This window comes from Mustela nivalis, assembly GCF_964662115.1.
Source record: "Mustela nivalis genome assembly, chromosome: 11".
Lineage (NCBI taxonomy): Eukaryota > Metazoa > Chordata > Mammalia > Carnivora > Mustelidae > Mustela > Mustela nivalis.
In genome coordinates this window covers 26,034,418-26,057,800 of record NC_139030.1, presented here as the reverse complement: position 1 = coordinate 26,057,800, position 23,383 = coordinate 26,034,418, and the positions used below count along the sequence as shown (strand labels likewise).

The window sequence follows — 23,383 nt, the reverse complement described above, 5'->3', positions numbered from 1 at the left end:
ATTTGACAGAGAGAAATTACAAGTACACTGAGAGGCAGGCAGAGAGAGAGAGAGAAGGAAGCAGGCTCCCTGCTGAGCAGAGAGCCCGATGCGGGACTCGATCCCAGGACCCTGAGATCATGACCTGAGCCGAAGGCAGCGACTTAACCCACTGAGCCACCCAGGTGCCCCGCTCATATTCCATTTTGTTGCTTTGGGATCTCAGCTTTCATTTGAACTCAAGAAAAGTTATGATCTTGTAGATTATGGACTTTCTCTTATTGTTATGTGTTTCTATATTCTTTGCCAGCTTTCTGCATCCTAAATGCTACATGTCTATAATTCGTAATGCAAATGGGAATTTGAAAAGTTGAGATTTTTAAAAAACTGCTTTGTCTCCCTTTCCCTTAGCATTAGAAACAATTCTTAAAAATATTGAGTACATTGAATCTCTTGTGATATTTTTAAACATCCACAGTTTACACATTAAAAAAAATTCACTTGATGCAAAAAGATTAGTGTTTTCTACTTTCAATGAGCTCATTTTGCATTTTTTTAACAAACAAACAAACAAATAAATAAATAAATAAATGCAGTGATGGGAGTTTGCATGAAGAAAAATAGCCCAGTGCTTTATGCTATCAGGAAAAAAATCTGTTATTAAAGAGACGGTACAGGATGATCTGATTAAAGTCTATCTGAAAATCTGATCCTTATTTATTGTTAAGATTTCCATTTATTTATCTATATAAAACATTGTTTTTATGTCACAATTAACATATTACATTAATACTAACATGTTACAATTACAATTACATGTTACAAAGGATCTGCCAGATAGTAGGCAAGGTGTTCATCTAAAATTATAAGATTGTTGTTCTCAAAGAATCTGCATTCTAGTTTAATGCATCTGTCAGGTTACAAATGGATCAAAGGACTAAATATAAGATCAAGCAAACAATAAAGCTGGACTTTGCCCTCTATATTAATAAAAATAACTGAAAAATATTAACAAATTAAATTGATAGCAACATTGGGAAATTGAAAAAAGTATAACATAAGTCATCAGAAATAATGAGAATTTTCTAGCTAGAGTACAGATTGGACCATATTGACCAGGAAGCAAGAAACTATAGCCTAAAACATCAAAAGTATAAACTTCAGATATGAGAAGTGAAATGGGAACTCTATGGCCTTAATAAAAGACTAAAAGAGAATTTTTTAAAAAGGGCTTAAGGCAGTCTTTAAAGCAATTTAATAATTAAGTGAATTAAAAGAAGTGGGTTCAGTTCAATCCATCCCCCCGGCACTAATTATACCCCTAAAAAGCACACATAAAGAATATATTGGGATGTGTCTATTCATTTAAGTGTGAAAAAAAATAAGATAAAGTTAGAGTTCTACCTCAAAAGCATACAAAAATAAAGCTTAAAGAAAACAAAAAATTTAAAATTTAGGAAATTTTTTTATAGTATAGATATACATTTTTCTTAATGTTGGGGTTATTATAAGCAGAGAAAATAAACTAGGCAAAAGTCTTAACAACATGTATAACAGAAAAGAATGATTATTTTACAGACTAAAGACAACGTCAGAAAAAAATTAAAGAATGTTTATCAAGGTAATTCATAATAGAATACAAATTGCCAAATTAGGCACATAGATAGATGTTCAACATTATGCCTCTCATGAAAATATAAATTAACAAAATAAAATAGGGCTTTTCCACCTTCATCAGATAAAATTTTTTTAAAAATTGGCAATAGGTAATTTGGTTAGATAAGAAAATAATATATTTTCCACACTATTGTGGAAAATTTACATTGTTACAAGGTTTTGAAGCATTATTTGTTTATCTCTATGAAAATTAAATTATATATAATATTCAGCCCAACAATTCTATAATTGGTTACATATCCAACTGATGTGTACACATGTTTAAATTTGTAATATTATTTGTGATAACAAAGAAAACTGGAAATAGCATAAATGTCCATCAAAAGATGTATGATGCATTTTTGGTATGAATGATACTAAGTAGCAGTTAAAATGCATAAGGCAGAGCTATATACTTAATGAACAAACTCTAAAACAAAATGAAAAGTAAACAGAGATGAAAATATTTTTTGTAGGCAGGATGATTTTATTTTAGAATATCAGTTTTTAAGAAAGATTAATAAACTGCTTCTAGTGATATTTTTAAGGAGGGTCATATGAAGTATTTTACTCACATCTAACTGTTCTTTTAGAATATGTACAATATAAAATGCATTCATTTCTTCCCTTTTTTGGCAAAACAATTTTATTGTTTAAAAAGTTAATGTCGGGGCGCCTGGGTGGCTCAGTGGTTTGGGCTGCTGCCTTTGGCTCGGGTCATGATCTCAGGGTCCTGGGATCGAGCCCCGCATCGGGCTCCCTGCTCCGCAGGAAGCCTGCTTTCCTCTCTCTCTCTCTCTGCCTGCCTCTCTGCCTACTTGTGATCTCCGTCTTTCAAATAAATAAATAAAATCTTTAAAAAAAATAAATAAATAAAAAATAAAAAGTTAATGTCATAGGGGCACCTGTGTGAGTCAGTTGGTTAAGTATCCAACTCTTGGTTTTAGCTCAGGTTATGATCTCAGATTTGTAGGATTGAGCCCTGTGTTAGGCTCTATGCTCAGTCCCTCTGTCTCTGTTCTTCCTTCCATCCCAACTCTCTCTCTTTTTCTCTCTCAAAGAAATAAACAAAACTTTAAATGTTACATTTGACATGAAAAGTATCGTTTTAAAAACTGTTTTGAATGTGTTTCACTGACAGATCTTTAAATGTCTACTATTTCCAGGGGCAGGGGCATGTGGGTGGCTCAGTGGGTTGGGTGTCTGTCTTCTGCTTGGGTGGTGATCTCGGGATCCTTGGGATAGAGTCCCACATACTCAGCAGGTAGTCTGCTTCTCCTTCTCCCTCCGCTGCTCTCTGTCTTAAGTTAAAAAAAAAAAAAAAGAAAAAGGAAGAAAGAAAGAAAGAAAAAAGGAAGGAAGAGGATTGATGACTATCTGAAACCTCCTTAAACACCTACCAACCCTTTTCTCTTTATCTATTAACTTTTATTTTTCCTCACTATTCTAATGCAATTGAAAAGAACCAAAGTTCTCATCAAAATACACGTTTTGGCTCTGAGTTTTTCCGAAATAAAACAACAAATTAGCTGTCATCTAGTGTAATGTGCAATATTTTGATAACTTGCATGAATATATTATAGTGACATTAGCATATATAATGTGTGGAGACGGTCTGATAATTATATGAAATATGTTAATACACATCTGTTTTCTTCTTTGGTTTCTGCACATCTCCCTCCCAAGGACAGCAGTGTGTTCCTGGCACCAGAATTAGCACTTTTATCTCTGTTGATACAATGGGTTTTCATAAATCTTTACTGTATATCAAAGAAGAATGTACACATTTCAAATCAGAAACAGTTACCTTGTTTTAGCCATTGAGGTATGCATAACTTGTCCCCAAAAGGGGAATTTAAAATTGCAAAATTTATCTTACTATTATTTTAGCTTAAAAAAATACCCTTTATAGAGATAAAAAAAACATATCTAGAGATACACATGAAATATACATAATTCTGAGACAAACACTTCCAAATATTTGACACAATGATTAGTATGAAACACTTAACATTTCTCATTTTAAAGTATTTTCAACATATGGAATTTCAATAAAATCTGATCCTCTCTGAGACTGCATATTTGAAAAGTATGGTAGCTTATATTTATTACAGACTAGTATTATAGGTATACTCTAGTAGGTATAGATACCTAATTAAGTATTCTTACTCAATGTTTCCAAAAAAATTACAAAGAACTCATTATGTGATAAGAAGAAAATTTATATTTAGAGAAATTAAAATAGACTAAAAAAATTGAGGAATATCACTTACCTTAAACGTAGAACTTTGGGAACCCGGGTACCTCAGCTAGTTTAAGCATCTGCCTCCTGCTTGGGTCATGAACACGGGGTCCTGGGATTGGCCTGTGTCTGGCTCCCTGCTGGGTGGAGAGTGTGCCTCTCCCACTGCCTCCCTCCATCCCCTGCCACCTTGTACTTTCTCTCTCTACAGTAAATAAATAAATAAATAAATAAATAAATAAATAAATAAATCTTTTTTAAAAAATAAAAATAAAGGTAGAATTTCAGTCTTATAGAGTCAGGGTAATTTTGTATTCCACAGGACATCAGGTAAATTCTGGAATCTTTATTGGTTGTCACAACTAGAGAGAGAGAGAGGCTGGTGTGCTAAACATTGTGCAATGCACAGAAGAGTTTCTCGTGAAAAAGAACTATGTCCCAAATGTCAGTAGTGCCAGTGTTGAGAGACCATGTCATGGATGATGACAGGGAGTCACCCTGGTACTGTTGCATAAATGTCAAAAGTAGAAGATGAGAATATAAGGCTTCAGATAGTTAATCACTCCCAGAGCAACAAATAGCATAAGTGTAAGCCTGGTGACGCTGGTGCCTGTCCCTGGTTTCACAGGGCAATGTCATGGGCCTACACAGATGCTTAACACACAGGGAATTGTGTCACAATTGAGAGTCTCATGGCCTGGATATCAGTACCTTTAGAGCAGAGAGCCAACTTTGTGCCAAACAGCAAGTACCTCCTTGTGGAGTAAACAATTACACAATTATCACCACGTGTTTTCCTTGATTTAGTTACCTGTGTGACCAGCTTTAGGAATTGTTCAGTATCAGAAGACAGATAACCCTTAAAGTTCAGCACCCTCAGCAGGAAAGTTCAGGGACCCAAGGTCCATTGGCAACTGCTTCTCCCAATACTCACAAATAAGGCACTGGAAATAAGCACAAGTCATACTGAAGACTCATTCATCTTTGTTGTTCTTGAGGTTTTTACACAGAACCACCTCAAGAATCTTCCGCATAAGGACTTTTAAATTCAGAGGAAAAACTATACTGTTCATTAGTTTTTCTGCTACATAACTCATAATATCCCTGTGATTTCTTTTTAATATTCGTCATCTCTTGAACATCTGGGTGTGGTCCCACCTCAGGGTGTTTATACATGCGGTTTCTTATGTTTGGAACGCTGATTCACTAGATGTGCCCATGAATCTCTCCTTTACCCATGAGACGTCTCTGTTTATAGACTACCTCCCCAATTAGCCCTTCCTGGCATCTAGAACCGTGTATCTGTACATTCTTGTGGCCCAAAGGGATTCCTTTATCCCTTTTCTCTGGTTACTTCTTGTTAGTACTTATTCTATATGTCTTTTGCTAGTGTGTTGTCTTGACACAAGAATTTAAGCTTTAAGACGTCAGAGGGTTTAGTTTCACTCATTGACAGATCCTTAGGGTCTAGAACAATGCCTGGATGTATGGTAGCTATTCAAAAAACCATTCACTGAATAGGTTTTTTACTTTGACTGTCATTACTTTTAAAATAGTAACGAAATGATTAAACAGAACTAAGAATGATTGAAGTATGATTCTTTTTTTGTTCTAAAATAAGGAACTAAAAGATTGATCTTTTTTTTATCACTATTATCTGAAGTTATTCAGGTATTTACTAAAATTGGTCATATAATTAACTACCCTGATGATTCTTTAGGAAACTTATAACATTGTACATATTTTCATGATTCATTTGAACTTTGGCAACATTTTTTGTTTTTTAAGATTTTTTATTTATTTATTTGACAGACAGAGATCTCAAGCAGGCAGAGAGGCAGACAGAGAGAGAAAGGAGGAAGCAGACTCCCTGCTGAGCAGAGAGCCAGATGCAGGGCTCGATCCCAGGACCCTGGGATCATGACCTGAGCCGAAGGCAGAGGCTTTAACCCACTGAGCCACCCAGGCGCCCCTTTGGCAACATTTTTAATGGAAAAATTAATTATTATTTTTAATGAATACACATGAGACATCTTCATCTTACCATATTTTCTTGGGCTCTCTACATCAACATCTCATTTTCCTGAACAACTTTATTATTATTATTATTATTTTTTGCAAAGTTGCAAACCTACCTTGAATGGTTTCTCACTATATGCTTATGTATGTAAATTATTCTGCACAAATTTCCTTTATGGTTTTGTTGTGGAATTGTAAGGATTCACTTAGTTTGCTATACGAAAATTGTCACAAAACAGCATTAATATCAATTTTAGCTATCTTACTTTTTCTACAGATTATGCTACATCTGGCTCTTGGCATCTGCTGTATATCAACACTAATGCATTTCTAAAACCGCTCATTTTTTTCATTTTGTTACATTATAAAAATAATTTAAAGAGTAATTAATGAACTACTTTTATTTCATTTAGCAGAAAATTGCCATATAGTACAGCTTCTATATATTCCCCACACTTTCCCCTGGTAGTAACACCTTATGTAACAATACCAGTTACCAAAACCAGAAAAGTAATTCCCAAGCAATACTATTAACTAAAGAGCTTAATCAAATTCTACCAGCTTTTCTATAATGAATTTAATACTTACATCTCAGTCTTATGTACCCCATAAAAGCACCTCAGTTTTTACTTTTATTTTAATATTTGACTTCCCTTGATATATGCGTTTGTTGATTCTCTACATTGTGAACCATCAAATATATTTTGGTAAGAAAAATAAAGTTACATTTTATTAAGAATAATGATTTTTACTGGGAATTTGATAAAGCATCCTTTCCATCAGTGACCTTACTCTATCTCCACTCCCTTTATACGTCTTACTTTTAATTTTTTTTTTCCCTAACAAATCATTGCTGATATTAACTTTCTTTGACTCTTGCTTCGATTTGCAATTTTTCCTTTAACAATTCTGGGGATTGAACTTTAACATAAAGTAGTTGTATTGACTATTAACTAAATGGGGTCTTTGTGAATCAGTTTACTTTTCTGGGGCTTTGTCTCATTATTTATACAATGTAGATATTGAACTATATGATTCTTTAGCTTCCTTTTAACTCTAAAATACTGACTTTATAATTAGGCTCCTGCCTAGTTTTATTATTACAATTTTCCTGACTCACTGCTTCGGTTGTGTAAGACTACCTGTGGGCCAGTGAGGGTTATTAACATGTGTGTTTACTTAGATATTTATAGAAGGATTTTTGGAAGGTGAAATTTTAAGTACTTCCTTTTTCTTTTTTACCTATTAGTCCCACATGTATTTTGTCTATACTGTTTTTCCTTTGGGTATTAATGTGGGTCTGAAACTAGTATATTTTGGTATAAGTTAGGATGATAAGGTAAGTTCCAGGGGGATGTCACGCTTTTTTTTTTTTTTTTTAATCTTGGTAATTATAAGTATAATGAAGCCTGAAGGCCCCTGGCTTTACTTGGAATTTAATGATCAGTATCTTTCCCTAAAGCATGATGCCTAAGAAAAGCGTTTTCTTGTAAGTTCTATGAAAATTATCAATTGAAGTGGTACAACTGTTTGAATGTTTAAATGACCAAATACAAAACTATGAAGCATATTAGAAAACATAACTAATAAAAAAGTCACTTTCTATGAAATTAAATTGCTCAAGCAACTTCTAATGGAGTTGCCTTTTCATCTACTATGAAAGAGATTGAGTAATTTAGTGTTAATGCAATAAGTTCCAAAATGTTTTATTTTTGTACATTATAACTTATTTCATGGGAATAAAAGGAATATTCAAGAATAGCTGTATTATTTTGTGCTCAGAAGTTAAAGCAATTTTTGTTCTGTTCTCTTTTGGTAAGGAGGCAGAATTGGTTGGTAAAAGGGCATTAATGGAAATTACTTTCTCTCCCGCCATTCACAATGAGGATGCATATTTTATATTCTTTCATGAGATGGTTAGTCAGGTGCAGCCACAATAGGAGATAGAGGAGAGGCTCAGGAAAACAAAGTTGATGATACTCACTGGTCTGAGAGATAGAAAGCACAGCGCAACAGACAAGGTCACATAAGAAACACAACGGAGTGGTGGTCAGGAGTTCAAACACAGGAGTGAGGGAAAGCATTAACTAAGAGTCTTTTTTGGCATTCTGGAAGAAAGGTAAAACAGAGTAGGATGAATACTTTAGATTTGGATAGTTGAATAATTCTATTGGATTTTATATGACAGGGGTTATAGTTGCCTGGAATCTGGCCTGGGTATGACTTTAAAGCAAAGGAATATTGCCTCCTAGGTGGCAGATCAGACAGAGGACGTATGGCCCTGGATTGGTTAGTTCTTTGCTTGTTTGTTTCATTTTCTTTTATTGGAGTATAGTTAATGCACAGTGTTACATTAATTTCAGGTGTACAACATAGTGATTGGGCAACTCTATATATTACCCTATGTCCACCACAAGTAGAGCTATCATCTGTCAACATACAACTCCATTACATTGTCATTGACTGTATTCCCTATTTTGTACCTTTCATCTCTCTCTGTAACTTATTCATTCCATAACTGGAATCTTGTATCTCTCACTGCCCCTCACCCATTTTGCCCATCACCTACCTCCCTCCCCTTTGGCAACAATCAGTTTGTTTTCTCTCTCTATTTATGGGTCTATTTCTGCTTTTGCTTGCTTCCTTCTTTGTTATTTTGTTTGTGGTTTTTTAGATTTCACATAAAAGTGAAATCATGTGATATCTGGTTTTTCTGATTTATATCACTTAGTAAAATATCCTCTAGGTCCATTTATATTGCAATGGTAAGATCACATTCTTTTCTATGACGAATATCCGTGTGTGTGTGTGTGTGTGTGTGTGTGTGTGTGTGCATTTCATCTTTTTTATCCATTCTTCTATTTATAAACACTTGAGTTGCTCCCATATCTTTGCTATTATAAATAATGCTGCAATAAACAAAGGGGTGCATATATATTTTGAATTAGTATTTCTGTCTTCTTTGGATAGATACCAAAGTAGAATTACTGCATCATGTTGTATTTCTATTTTTAATTTTTTGAGAAACCTCCATACTGTTTTCTTAAAGATTTATTTATTTATTTGTGAGAGGGAGCAAGAGAGTGTGAGCAAGGGGAGAGGCAAAGGGAGATAGAGAGACTCTCAAGCAGATGCCCTTTTGAGAGCAGAGCCTAAGGCGGGGCTCAATCTCTCACTGCCTTGGGATCATAACCTGTGTAGAAATTGAGTCAGACACTCAATAGTGGTGGTACCAGCTTGCATTCCCACCAACAGTACCTACCTGAAGGTTCCCTTTTTTCACACTATCTCTAACACTTGTTATTTCTTGTCTTTCTGATTCCAGACATTTTTACAGGTATGAGGAGATATTTGATTGTGGTTTTGATTTGTATTTCTCTGGTGCTTAGTGAGATTGAGCATCTTTTCATGTGTCTGCTAGCCATTATATGTCTTCTTGGGAAAAATGCCTATTCAGATCCCCAAACATTTTTTAATCAAATTATTTGGGGTTTCTTTGGTGTTGAGTTGTAAAAGTTCTTTTCATATTTCGAATACAAAACCCTTTTCAGATATATCATTTGTGAATATCTTCTCTTATTCATTAAATGGCTCTTTTGTTTTGTTGATGGTTTTCTTTTCTGTGTAAAATCTTTTTATTTTGGGGTAGTCCCAGTAGTTTCATTTTCTTTTGATTCTTTTGCCTGAGGAAACAAATCTAGAAAAATATTGCTAAGGCTGGTGTCAAAGAAATTACTGACTTTGTTTTCTCTTAGGAGTTTTATGGTTTCCAGTCTCACGTTTAGGTCTTCAAGCCATCTTGAATTTTTTTTTTTTTTTTTGTAAGATATACGAAAATGGTTCAGTTTAATTATTTTGCATTTAGCTGTCCTATTTTCCCCAAGAGAGAGAGAGAGAGAATTGAAAGAATTGGCTTGCATAATAATTGTGGAGGATGGTAAGTTAAAAATCTATAGGGTAGTCTGATGGGTTGTAGACCCAGAAAAGTTGATTTTGTACTTCAAGTCTGAAGATAGTTTAGAATCTCAATTCCCTCTTCCTCAGGGGACTTTAGTCTCTTTTATCTTAAAGTTTTCATCTGACTGGTTGGGACTAACTGACATTATGGAGGACAATCTGGTTTACTCCAAGTGTATGGTTTCAAATGTTAATATCACCTAAAAAAATACTTTCACATCAATATCCAGACTTATGTTTAACTAGATCTCTGTAAACCTTGACCTAGCCAAATTAACTCAAAGAATTTAACTATCTCACACGGTTAGCTGAACAAAATGCTTCAAGATGTGGTAGTATAAATCAATAAATAATTTTTATAAGAGCAATAGGCTGGAACTCAAAAATGATTATTACTTGTAGTCACATTTGCACACTAATTTGTTTGCTCATCTGCCTACATTTATTAAAGACTACCAACTTATGACTTCTATGACTTTTCTTGGGAGATAGTTCGCTCTATGAACTATATGAATGGCTCACATTTCTGCATGTCTTAGAGTGAGGCAATTACTGCCTTTTAGTATGAAATATTCTTTCAAGGGTGTCTGTATAGAAAAGAGCCTTGGGAGAAGAGATAGTTTACACTTACAGTGGTAAAGGAAAGCCTAGTTTACGGCCCTTTATAGAAAGATTTGGGTTTCCTAACTTCATAATTATGTTTTGTAATACAACTCCCTGATTGTGAATACATGTATAACCTCCTGACCCAGTCATCCCCATGGGACTTTGCAAAGTCCTGTGCTATCATTCTGCTGATGACTGTCCTGCTTGCTATGCCATGAGTCATAAAGTCCTTTATATGTGACCTCAAAGTCTTGTGTCTTCCACTATCATCCATGAAACAGTAATGGGCTAAGTTGTTAGCTTGAAAGTAGGATAAAAACTCAATTCTTAATTCTTGAAACCTTCCATTTCATTATGAATTTAGATTACTTTATTGGTAACTATAATGTTTACTGTGATACTGACTTTATTCTTACCTGTGCTCATCACTGCATCAAAGAAGAAATATGTGAATGTGATAGATAATCTGTATCATCCTGGTCCCAAATTGAAACTGATAATACAATTTTGGTGATAAAAGGAAGCTACTATGTTTTAATATATTCCATTCATCTGAAAATAAAATCCTATCTGCATGTCACACATCTCTTTGGATACAATAGCAAAGTATTTTGTTCTTGTTGAGAATAGCTAGTGTATTTACCCTCTTGGACCTATTAATTGATCTGAGAAAGGACCTGAAATGAAAATGAGGATGAGAACATCAGTCTCAGTTGGCCATGGGGGACAGATAATACAGAAGACTTCAGTCTGGCCAAAGATTCCTATAACCTTAGGAGATAGGAAATTCAGCAGGCAAACTTAACTGCCACACTGTTAATTAAATCAATTTCATTCACTCCTGTCAGACACATATAAGCTGTGGAGCCTCAGGCCACATTGAAATACACAAAGAGGATTTGGATTAATTGAACTACAAGAATATGAGGCAGGAGAATTGTCCAAGTCCTGACTCTGAATTGTCCAAGTGCTGACTTTGCAGCAGGGTAAAGCATCTCAGGCCCCAAGCATGTCCGCATGGCATGCTGCTCATCCAGCTATTGAGGCATATGATCATCCTCTGCACTCCCGGAAACTCTCTTGTAATACTTCATTCTAACTCCAAAGAAAACGATGTTCACGTTAGGGATAGAAAATCCTTAAGGATACATGGGAAAATATAGGCCTGTTTTTATAATGCTAATTGTCATGTATAATTTCCAATTAATTCCTCATTATGTTAATCAGATTCTCTTGTAAAGGATTAAGACTTATGGATTACTCTGGAGATCCAGTCTATGCACCTTAATAAAACTAAAGCCACTACTCACATCCTTTGCCCCCCCCCCAAAAAAATGGATCCATTTTTAAAAGTAAATGATTTTATTTTAAATATTTAAAACTTTAATCTTCTGTTTCATAAAATGTATAATGATACAAATCAGACCTGTAATGATGTTTTAGAAGTATGTTTTTCTCTACTTTTTTTAAAAATGCTTATTTTATCTGGTCCTAGATATTAAATCGATTTAAATAGCTTTTCTAATTACTTATTTATTTTAAATCCACATAATTATTCTCTTTAATTTACATAAATTCTATTATCTCTTATTCATCCTCCTTTCCCAATTGGTAGATATCACTTATAACAAATTGCTATCTTCAAGAATTTTTCACTTAAGTGAAAAATTCAGCTTTTGATGATATGTGTGTGTGTGTGTATTTTAGCATACTACTCATCTATTATGCCCATTTATAAAAGTTATTCTTAAAATACCAGAATAGAACTTACAAAGGAAAAATAATGAAAAGTTTGATAATTTGAGCCAAACAATATGTTAATGTTAAACATTCACAGAGTGCATTAAAAAGTCTGTTTGGTTTTGTTGTTGTTGTTGTTGTTGTTTTTGAACACTGAAAAAAAAATTTAAAATAAAAGTCTGTTGAAGGGCATCTTGGTTCTTTCCACAGTTTGGTGACCATGGCCATTACTGATATAAACATTGGGGTACAGATGGCCCTTCTTTTCACTACATCTGTATCTTTGGGGTAAATACCCAGGAGTGCAATTGCAGGGTCATAGGGAAGTTCTATTTTTTAATTTCTTGAAAAATCTCCACACTGTTCTCCAAAGAGGTTGCACCAACTTGCATTCCCACCAAAAGTGTAAGAGGGTTCCCCTTTCTCCACATCCCCTCCAACACATGTTGTTTCCTGTCTTGCCAATTTTGGCCATTCCAACTGGTGTAAGGTGATATCTCAATGTGGTTTTCTTTTTTTTTTTTTTTAATTTTATTTATTTATTTGACAGACAGAGATCACACGTAGGTGGAGAGACAGGCAGAGTGAGAGAGAGAGGGAAGCAGGCTCACTGTTGAGGAGAGAGCCCGATGCGGGACTCGATCCCAGGACCCTGAGATCATGACCTGAGCCAAAGGCAGCGGCTTAACCCACTGAGCCACCCAGGTGCCCCTCTCAATGTGGTTTTAATTTGAATCTCCCTGAGGGCTAGTGATGATGAACATTTTTTCATGTGTCTGATAGCCATTTGTATGTCTTCATTGGAGAAGCATCTGTTCATATCTTCTTCCCATTTTTTGATATGATTGTCTGTTTTGTGTGTGTTGAGTTTGAGGAGTTCATTATAGATCCTGTATATCAACCTTTTGTCTGTACTGTCATTTGCAAATATCTTCTCCCATTCCATGGGTTGCCTCTTTGTTTTGTTGACTGTTTCCTTTGCTATGCAGAAGCTTTTGATTTTGATGAAGTCCCAAGAGTTTATTTTCACTTTTGTTTCCTTTGCCTTTGGAGACATATCTTGAAAGAAATTGCTGTGGCTGATATTGAAGAGATTACTGCCTATGTTCTCCTCTAGGATTCTGATGGATTCCTGTCTCACATTGAGGTCTTTTATCCGTTATGAGTTTATCTTTGTGTACGGTGTAAGAGAAAGGTCGCGTTTCATTCTTCTACATATAGCTGCCCAGTTTTCCCAGCACCATTTATTGTCTTTTTTCCACTGTATATTTTTTCCTGTTTTGTCAAAGATTATTTGACCATAGAGTTGAGGGTCCATATCTGGGCTCTCTACTCTGTTCCACTGGTCTATGTGTCTGTTTTTATGCCCGTACCATGCTGTCTTGGTGATCACAGATTTGTAATAAAGCTTGAAATCAGGTAGCATGATGCCCCCAGTTTTATTTTTGTTTTTCAACAATTCCTTAGCTATTCGGGGTCTCTTCTGATTCCATACAAATTTTTGGATTATTTGCTCCAGCTCTTTGAAGAATACTGGTGGAATTTTGATCAGAATGACATTAAAAGTATAGATTGCTCTGGGAAGTATAGACATTTTAACAATGTTTATTCTTCCAATCCAAGAGCATGAAATGGTCTTCCATCATTTTGTGTCTTCTTCAATTTCTTTCATGAGTGTTCTGTAGTTCCTCGAGTACAGATCCTTTACCTCTTTGGTTAGGTTTATTCCCAGGTATCATATGGTTCTTGGTGCTATAGTAAATGGAATCGATTCTCTAATTTCCCTTTCTGTATGTTCATTGTTAGTGTATAAGAAAGCCACTGATTTCTGTACATTGACTTTATATCCTGCCACATTGCTGAATTGCTGTATGAGTTCTAGTAGTTTGGGGGTGGAGTCTTTTGGGTTTTCCATATAACGAATCATGTCATCTGTGAAGAGAGAGAGTTAGACTTCTTCATTGCCAATTTGGATACCTTTTATTTCTCTTTGTTGGCTGATTGCTGTTGCTAGGACTTCTAATACTATGTTGAACAAGAGTAGTGAGAGTGGGCATCCTTGTCATGTTTCTGATCTCAACGGGAAGGTTGCAAACTTTTTCCCATTGAGGATGGTATTTGCTGTGGGTTTTTCATAGATAGATTTTATGAAGAATGGATAAGGAAGATGTGGTCCATATACACTATGGAGTATTATGCCTCCATCAGAAAGGACGAATACCCAACTTTTGTAGCAACATGGATGGGCCTGGAAGAGATTATGCTGAGTGAAATAAGTCAAGCAGAGAGAGTCAATTATCATATGGTTTTACTTATTTGTGGAGCATAACAAATAGCATGGAGGACATGGGGAGTTAGAGAGGAGAAGGGAGTTGTGGGAAATTGGAAGGGGAGGTGAACCATGAGAGACTATGGACTCTGAAAAGCAATCTGAGGGTTTTGAAGGGGCGGGGGGTGGGAGGTCGGGGTACCAGGTGGTGGGTATTATAGAGGGCATGGATTGCATGGAGCACTGGGTGTGGTGCAAAAATAATGAATACTGTTATGCTGAAAATAAATAAAAATAAATTTTAAAAAAGTCTGTTTTTAATCTGAAATATATAGATAAATGTCTCAATTCTGACTTAGAATGGAACATGTAAATATATTAATTTAAAAATTATAAGAAGGGTGCCTGGGTGGCTCAGTGGGTTAGCCTCTGCCTTTGGCTCAGGTCATGATCTCAGGGTTCTGGGATCGAGCCCTGCATTGGGCTCCCCACTCAGTGGGGAGCTTGCTTCCTCCTCTCTCTCTGCATGCCTCTCTACCTACTTGTTATCTCTCCCTTTCTGTCAAATAAATAAATACAATCTTTTAAAAAATTACAAGAAAACATTATCTACTGCAATGTTTTCCTTTCTATTTTCTTTCTTTTGTTTTGAAGGAGTACAAACATGTTAAGAGTCCTTCCCAACTGATAAATGAAAATGAGTATAAGATGTTAAACTTAAGGGCAATTTTGCCAGATTAAAAAAAAGACAGTTATAATCTTTGTTTGCTATTAGTTATATACTACTAATAATAATATTGTAGTGAATGTTGATTTTGGAATGTTAAATACTTGAACTGTACTCAAAGATATCAAAGCAATCTACTCTTTTACCAACTTTATCAAATACCTTTCCTATATTTGAAGTCATGTGTTTTCTCAAGCTGGGAATCCATATCTCTGTAATCATCTGTGCTTGTTTGAAATTTGAGTGACATCAGTTTTCATATGTCTTTATCACCTGGCTGAAGGATTTGGTCATAGAGTTTCTAATAGTCTACCACATGCAGGCTCCAACCAAACTTTCTTCAATTAGAAAAAATCAAATGTGCATAACACCAATGTTCTATGTCTTAGTGCTCCATCAATCATAGGCTCATTAAAGGCAGGTACCATATGGTACAAAGTCAAAATACTTTTCTTATCAATGTATAGTTGTTGAAAGGGATTCTCTAATTGTTCAGTCTTTGTCCCACCAGAAAATAAATCCCTCCATACCTTGTTAAAGATAGCCTAAAAGATTCCCAATTTGCATATAGACTGTTTTATGAGTTTCTTTATTTTTTAATTGTATTCAAGCTTATTCTTCCCACAGTGGAAAACAAATAAACAAAACACACACACACACACACAGAGCTAGAAAATACTAGGCTGGGGGTGTCTGGGTGGCTCAGTCAGTTACGTGTCTGAGTCTTGATTTTGGCTCAGGTCATAATCTCAGGGTTGTGAGACTGACCTCCACTTGGGGCTCAGTGTTAAGCAGGTGTCTACTTGAGATTCTCTGTCTTCTTTACCCTCTGCCCACCCCCCATGTATGCTCTCTTTCTCTCTCTCAAATAAATAAATCTTTAAAAAGAACCACTAAACTAATTGTTTCATTGCTATCTTAATAGACTATATAGGTCTCAAAAGGGAAAATTATAATGGTAATCATATTAGTGGTAATAATACTAATAATATTTATGTAACATTTACCATATGCCAACCATTATTTTACATATTTTACATATATTCATTCCTTTAATCCTAAAACAATTCTATGAGTTAATCACTATCATCACACCCATTTTAAAGATTAGGAAATTGAAGAAAGAAAGGTTAAGTAATTCAATCAGAGATATGGTGAGTGGCAGAGGCTAGGCCTTGTAATTTCAGAACTAGTGATCCTAGTCACTTCTTTATGCCATTCAAACATTTCATTTTCCAAAGAAAAATGATATAATTAGGGATAGAATCCTCCCGATTTTGGAATTCAATTACATTTCACTCTTACTGACTCTACATACACTATATCTAGGTAAAGTTGGCCACTGGTCAAAATGCAAGGAAATTTTATTATAAAATCATTTTCAGAGAGAAAAATATGAGGAATATTTCTATTAAGTAACACTCATAAATAAAAGAGCCAGGACATATGTAGAATTCGTTTTAATCCTGATAGATTATTAAAAGCTAACATATTTTGAGAATTAACAGTACTGCTAGCAGTATGCTAAGTGCTTTCCATACAGTAGCTAAGTTACCCCTTGCTATCACCCTGTGGTGTAGGTGCTGTGATCAACTTCACTTAACGAGTGGAGAAATTAAAGATCAAAATGACCAAGTTGCTTATCCAAGTGTTGGAAGAAAAATTTCAATCCACATAGTATTGCAAATAAGAAGAGTCAAGTTAGATGTTAAAAGGGAAAGTTATAAAAATAAGAGGGCTGTTGAAGATGGAAGTGTTCATGCTGGAGTAGATTTCAAATGTAATACAATTTTTGAAAACCGACTAACAAGATAAAAATCAGCCACAGACTATTAATAAATATAAAGGAAAAAGAATAAACAGCTATTATTTTTCCATTATGCCAGAGCAGGAAAGTGCTCAGTGAAATTAAGTGTCAATAAAGTAAAGACAAAATTAAACTTTTTTTCTAAGCATAGACACAATTAACCTGTGAAAATGACTCATACCGGATGGTAATGAAGCAGAGAGCTTAGTGAAATTGAGAACATATCTGATTCACTATAATGGGATTTCGGTCAGATCAAATCGCACATTGTATTAGCTATCCTGAGTCAGGGTACATGCTGATGAGCAGAAAGGGTCATCAAAGAAATTTTATTTTTCTCCAAGGCCAGGAAGGTCATGATTAAAAAATAGAATAATAGTAAATATTTATTACATGTGCATTTGAGTGAGTGTCAGGGAGATGTGCCCGTAGCATGTCAATCAGCTTTGTCCAGTAAGCTCCCATTCTCTACCTCATCTCTGGGAGGGAAAGAGACAAAGGCTTCCTTGGTTTTGAGAGAAGAAAAGGAGTACACAGTAATTTCTTAAGCAATAGAGAAATGGAAATACCTTTATGATGCTGTGGACAGTTTGGAAGGTTGTGCATCAAATGGCGTCTCAACCCAGGAATAACACAGTTTTAAATATCTCTGCACTGGGGATCATCTGACTTGGATTTTTGTTCCAATTCTACCACTTCTTGTGTGATAATAAATGATAACCCTTCACTTTAAAGTGTTGGCATTTTCCTTTCTGTGGAGGGTTTGAATTAGTTGAACTCGTATAAGGTTATATATTTATAACATTCCTTTGAATTACTACTGCCTGTATTTTACAGACGTCTGAATAGCATCCTTTTAAAAATAAGATTTTATTTAGAATAATAGAATATAGAGTATCTCTGAGTAGAGATAGAATAAATAAATTTAGTAGAATAAAATAAGGGAATATAGAGAATGATTTCCGTGTTTCTTTGGGATTCACTGTTCATGCAGTTCCATAATGAAAACCTGTTCAGGGCTTTCAAAGGTGTGCTTCTGCTGGACCTGTTCATCTCTTAGCAAGAGAGCATTCCTATTATTTTGATTACTCACATTACATATTGCAAGTTTCGAAATGCTTACTTTTTGAGCATAGTACTTGTTCATACTGCCTGATTTTTTTTTTTTCTAAATAGTCTGTATTTATGTTCTGAGAACTTTCTCCCTTTGCTGTGTCATCCCTTATATTTTCCAATCACTGTTTCATTTAAAATATGTCAAGATAGGGCCTGTCATTCATAAAATGGCATTCAAAATAAAACCAAAAAATATGCCATGGAATGACACTTTCCAAAATCACACTCTAAAGAATCCATGAATCAGGATTCATCCCTTTTTGAATTAAACATTTTCTTAACTAGAACATAACAGTGGGCACTACTGTAAAATGTGTTGCTCTCTTATTTTTTTTTTTTTCCTTTTACAGATCTGGACAACGTGGAAGGCATTGCTGTGGACTGGATTGGAAATAACCTTTACTGGACAAACGATGGCCAGAGGAAGACCATTAATGTGGCCAGGCTGGAAAAAGCTTCTCAGAGTCGGAAGACTCTTTTAGAAGGAGAAATGTCCCATCCCAGAGGGATTGTGGTGGATCCTGTTAATGGGTATGTGATAGTTGATCAGTTTGATATGAGGAAAATACTGTTTTAATATATTTAGTAGTAACAGGTTTGATTTAAATTCACACATGAATGACCTGAAATGGAAAAGTTACTCATTTAATGATTTTCTCTTGTAGAAAATGTGCTAAATAAATGTGTCAAAATACATTTAACTGAAATAAATGGATTATTTGTGTAAAGGATATATTTACTTGATTTACTCAGACAAGGACCATAATTCTCCATTTTAGACTATCTGACACCAAGATAAATAATCAATTGAGAGAATCAATCAATTTAATTTTTAAAGGATATTAAAATTTAATGTATTCGGAAAATAGAAAAGTTTTTTTTTTGTGTGTGTGGGTTATTTTTTGGGTACACTTAACTGTGGGGCAGGCATTTTGTTAAATGGGCTGTAATCCTTATAATAATCTTTTTAACTAACTGCTATTCTCATCTTTGCCTTACAAAGAATAAATTGATAACTGATTTACAAAAGACCATTAAATTATTAAGTGACCAAGTAGACATTTAAATCCCATCAGTCTGTCTCCCAAAATTTACTCGGAGTCACTATATTCCACTACTTTTTACTAGTCAAGGTTAGTAATCACATAATTCTAGACATAACCACAGTTTTCTTATAGTGAAATCATTCTGTACAATGTGCTACTTGTTTTAGGATGGAATAGTTTGTGAAATTCTCAGGAATATATTTTCCTTTGATTTTTATTCAGAGATATTACCTGAATACAAACAATACCATATATCTAGAAATACTGAAGAATGTGAACATTCCTGGGACGCCTGGGTGGCTCAGTTGGTTAAGCAGCTGCCTTCGGCTCAGGTCATGATCCCAGCGTCCTGGGAGCGAGTCCCGCATCGGGCTCCTTGCTCCGCAGGGAGCCTGCTTCTCCCTCTGACTCTGCCTTCCACTCTGTCTGTCTGTGCTCGCTCTCACTCTCTCTCTCTTACAAATAAATAGATAAAATCTTAAAAAAAAAAAAAAAGAATGTGAACATTTCTAACAGAATGTCAGAAGTAAATGAGTGAATTACATGTTCTAAGTGTACAATTGTTATATGTGATGTTTATCCCTCCCATCTCTTACATCATACTGTTTCAAAATAGCATAACAAAGCAAATATACTGTATTCCTTACTACACACATAGAAAAATACTCAATTGCAGAGGAAAACTGTGGCTCCCTAATAAACTGAGATCACCAGATTGTAGTTCCTAGAATTGTTTGTGTTGAGAATAGCTCCAAATAAATACAATTAAGGTACTTCTTCCTAGGCCAACATTTAAGCAGTGGATGATACCACTGTATGTGTTTTTATAAGGCATAATTATAAAGTAATTCTAGTGATTTTATGTGTGGATTCTATAATTATCTGTCCTATTCCTGAACTTTTAAACCAACTCATCTATTTGACCTTTAAATCAAGGCAATCTTAATTTTAAGAGAAACTATTTATTACACACTGTCTAAATATACTTGAAGCAAGATATCTTAAAACAGAATCTTCCTGCTCAGTATTCTGTTAGAGAAATATTTTGTTATAGAGTTAAAGAGTATTTGTGGTGCTTACACAGATAACGCAAATATGGAGGTCATAGAATCATGTGATTTAGAAAGGAATTTAGAGGCCACTAGTCCCATCTCTCTATTCAAATTCAAGAATCCCCTTCAACAGTTTCCTAATAGGCACACATCCAACTTGGATTTGAAAACCTATAACATCTACATAGTTTATAGTATTTGGGGGCAATTCCAGTTGACTTTTTTTTTCTTTTTATTAAGGCAATATCTGCATCTCTGTAATGTCTGCTAACTGACCCTATATTTGCCTCTGGTGTTACAAAGAATGACTTATACCTTTTGCATTAGACACCTTCTATTTTCTATTGTGCACCAACCTGAAAATCACATATGTGTGTATGTATGTATATAATGCATATATATTTGCATATACATACATTTTCCCCCCTAGCAATATACTATTCCCAGAATTTTGCTCTAGGTATATAGTTAACAAAACAGGCATAGCTTTAAACCTTGTGAAGCATCTTCTGCTATCTGCAAGGTGGGGGATAGGCAGATAGAGCAAGAAAGAAATACCAAATAAACATCTAATGTAATTTTTACAGACCAGAATGCAGGAAGGGAACAAACAGGATGACATAATGGCGACTAGAGAGAGAGAGTGAGAGCGAGCACAGGACAGTGGAGCAGGATCTTGTCTGCCTGGAGGAGAGCTTTGTTCTTTGTCTTCAGTGCAAGTGTGGAATAGGGAAGTGAGAATTCAATACATATTTTAAAAAGTCTAATCTGACTGTTCTATGGAGAATGGATTGGAAAATAACAGTAGAATTGTGTGCATTTAATTGTCCAAATAATTGTTTGACCATAATATAATTTTTAAAAAAGAAGACAAAACTTTACCTTGGAAAGTACACTTACATTAGGCACAATATAACTTCACAGAACATCAAAAATGAGAAATTTGATTTATTTACATTTTTTCCTATGATAATACCTATTTGTAACTGTATACAAGAGGAAAGAATTACAGGGTTTTCCTACTATAATAGCCAGTTAACAAAAATTACTCATTTCAGAGCTAAGCTTTATCCAAAGTTTCATAAACAATGACAGAATAAGTAAAAATTTGTTCATTTATTTCTTTATTAAAATATATTCTTGATTAACTACCATATAGAGCAATAGAAATCAGTAAGACAGTAACTGCCCTCAAGGAGTTTGTAACCTGGTGTGCTTGGTGTACACACACATGCACACACAAATCACCTATAATATAAAGTAGAATGAAATAATGTTCTTCAAAAAATCATTGAGGTTTTCAATTCAGGATTGAGCTTCAGAGAATGAATAGGATTTCTCATGAGTAGATTTGGTCTTAGGAGCTTAGGATGTGCAGTCGTAAGCAGTCATAAGGTTAGTCACTGTACTCCGACAGGACATTTTCAGTATGTGTTTAGAGGCAGGGATGTTAATGGCAGTTTTGAGATGAGATGAGTTCACTAAGGTTAGGGCAGAGGGTATGTGAAGGAACATAGTAGGAGGTGAAACTAGAAATATGCAGAAATCTTCAATGTTGGGGTTAAAAGATAGGATTTTTTTTCTTCTGACAGCAGAGTAATTGGAAGGTTTTGAGAATAAAAGTCACATTTTTCAATTCATGATTTAGGAAGAAAAGTAATAGAAATATGATAGTTGTATGGGAACAACCTATTAGAAGTTCCATTTGAAACAGGATTAAAGAGTACAGGATGTGTTATAGAAATAGAAAAGTGGGGATTGAGTAAAGAGACACTGAAAGAATGGAATTGTCAGGCCTCAACAGTTGTAGAAATGGGGATAAAACTGGAGGAAGAATTGGTCATGATGGCACTGTTTCTCAAACTGATAGCTACAGATGAATTCCCACCTTTCCAGTAATTTCGCGCTTCACAATTTATATTGGTAACTTAGAAACCTGCATCTCCAGTCCTGACTTCTCAAAATATTACCTTTAGTAAGTACGTCCAAAGCTAAGAGCGTATTTCCCCTCAAACATGATCTCTGGTATCCCTATCTCAATTAATAGTGTCACACCCTCTAGTTAACAGTAGCTATTATGGTAGCACTAAATTGAGTTTTTTTTTTAACAGTAAAGTGTATGTTTTTTTTCCATGGCATAGAAGTGCTTAATTTAAATATGTCTAGGCAACCACATAATATAATATAATATAATATAATATAATATAATATAATATAATATAATATAATATTATTTTATTTTATTTTATATAAAATAATATAATATAATATAATTGATATGATCAATATCAACAAATTTAACCTAAGTGTTATAGGGTACAAATATGAATAAGAAATAATCCCTGCCATTAGTAATTTTAATTTTTAATTGTTAATCAAAACCATCAGACATGTAACACCATTAAATATCACATAAGGCATAAATGCAACAAACATTTAAAAAACTAAAAAGAAATGTCACTAAGAAACAAAGGAAAGATCTTATTTTCACAAAAAGGGTAGAAATAGACTTCATCAAATAACTATTTGGACAGGACTTGAAAAATAGATGTGCAATTTTTCTTTCCATATTAGCAGAAGGCTTACTTAATCTAATATTTATTTAATGAATACCTGAGTTCCACATATAAAAATATTTATATTAGTTTCTGCTTACTTTATAGGTTATATTTCCTATTTTCTATGTTTAGGAATCACCACATTTCATACTGATTATAAGGCTTCCACAATATAACATTTCATCATGTAATGAAATTGATAGATGATGATCACATACCTAGCCTTGGTTAGATTAGCACCCTTGTTTAAATTTTTTCTTATATTCTGTTTGAATAAAAATAATCTTAGATAATGGATCAGATCACAAACAATGATTTCTAAATACCAAAAAAATATAAATTATGCTTAGATTCACCAGAATTACCCCTCATGTATGTGTCTGCATGTATATGCAATTTGGGTTGGAGAATCAAAGAAAAAAAAAAAAGAGAGAGAGATGAAACTATAGGCAAGATAATTGTAATTTTAACAAATTATAAATTATCAACAACAATAAAACTGCATTGACTAACCATATTTAAGATTTCATGCAGTATCAATAAAGATAAAAGTTGTATATTTCTCTTTTACATAGTTGATTTATACAGGAGAAGTCAACTAGTTATATC

The 23,383-nt window shown here is 34.3% G+C and overlaps 1 protein-coding gene across 1 annotated transcript in view; it reads left to right on the top strand.

The window, feature by feature from the left end:
• Positions 1 to 23,383, top strand: part of LRP1B (LDL receptor related protein 1B) — a 1,916,825-nt gene that overhangs the window by 1,114,006 nt on the left and 779,436 nt on the right. The window contains exon 12 of the mRNA XM_082690181.1: positions 18,469 to 18,649. Within this exon, the coding sequence (XP_082546307.1) occupies positions 18,469 to 18,649 (181 nt within the window). The remainder of the gene's footprint in view (positions 1 to 18,468; positions 18,650 to 23,383) is intronic.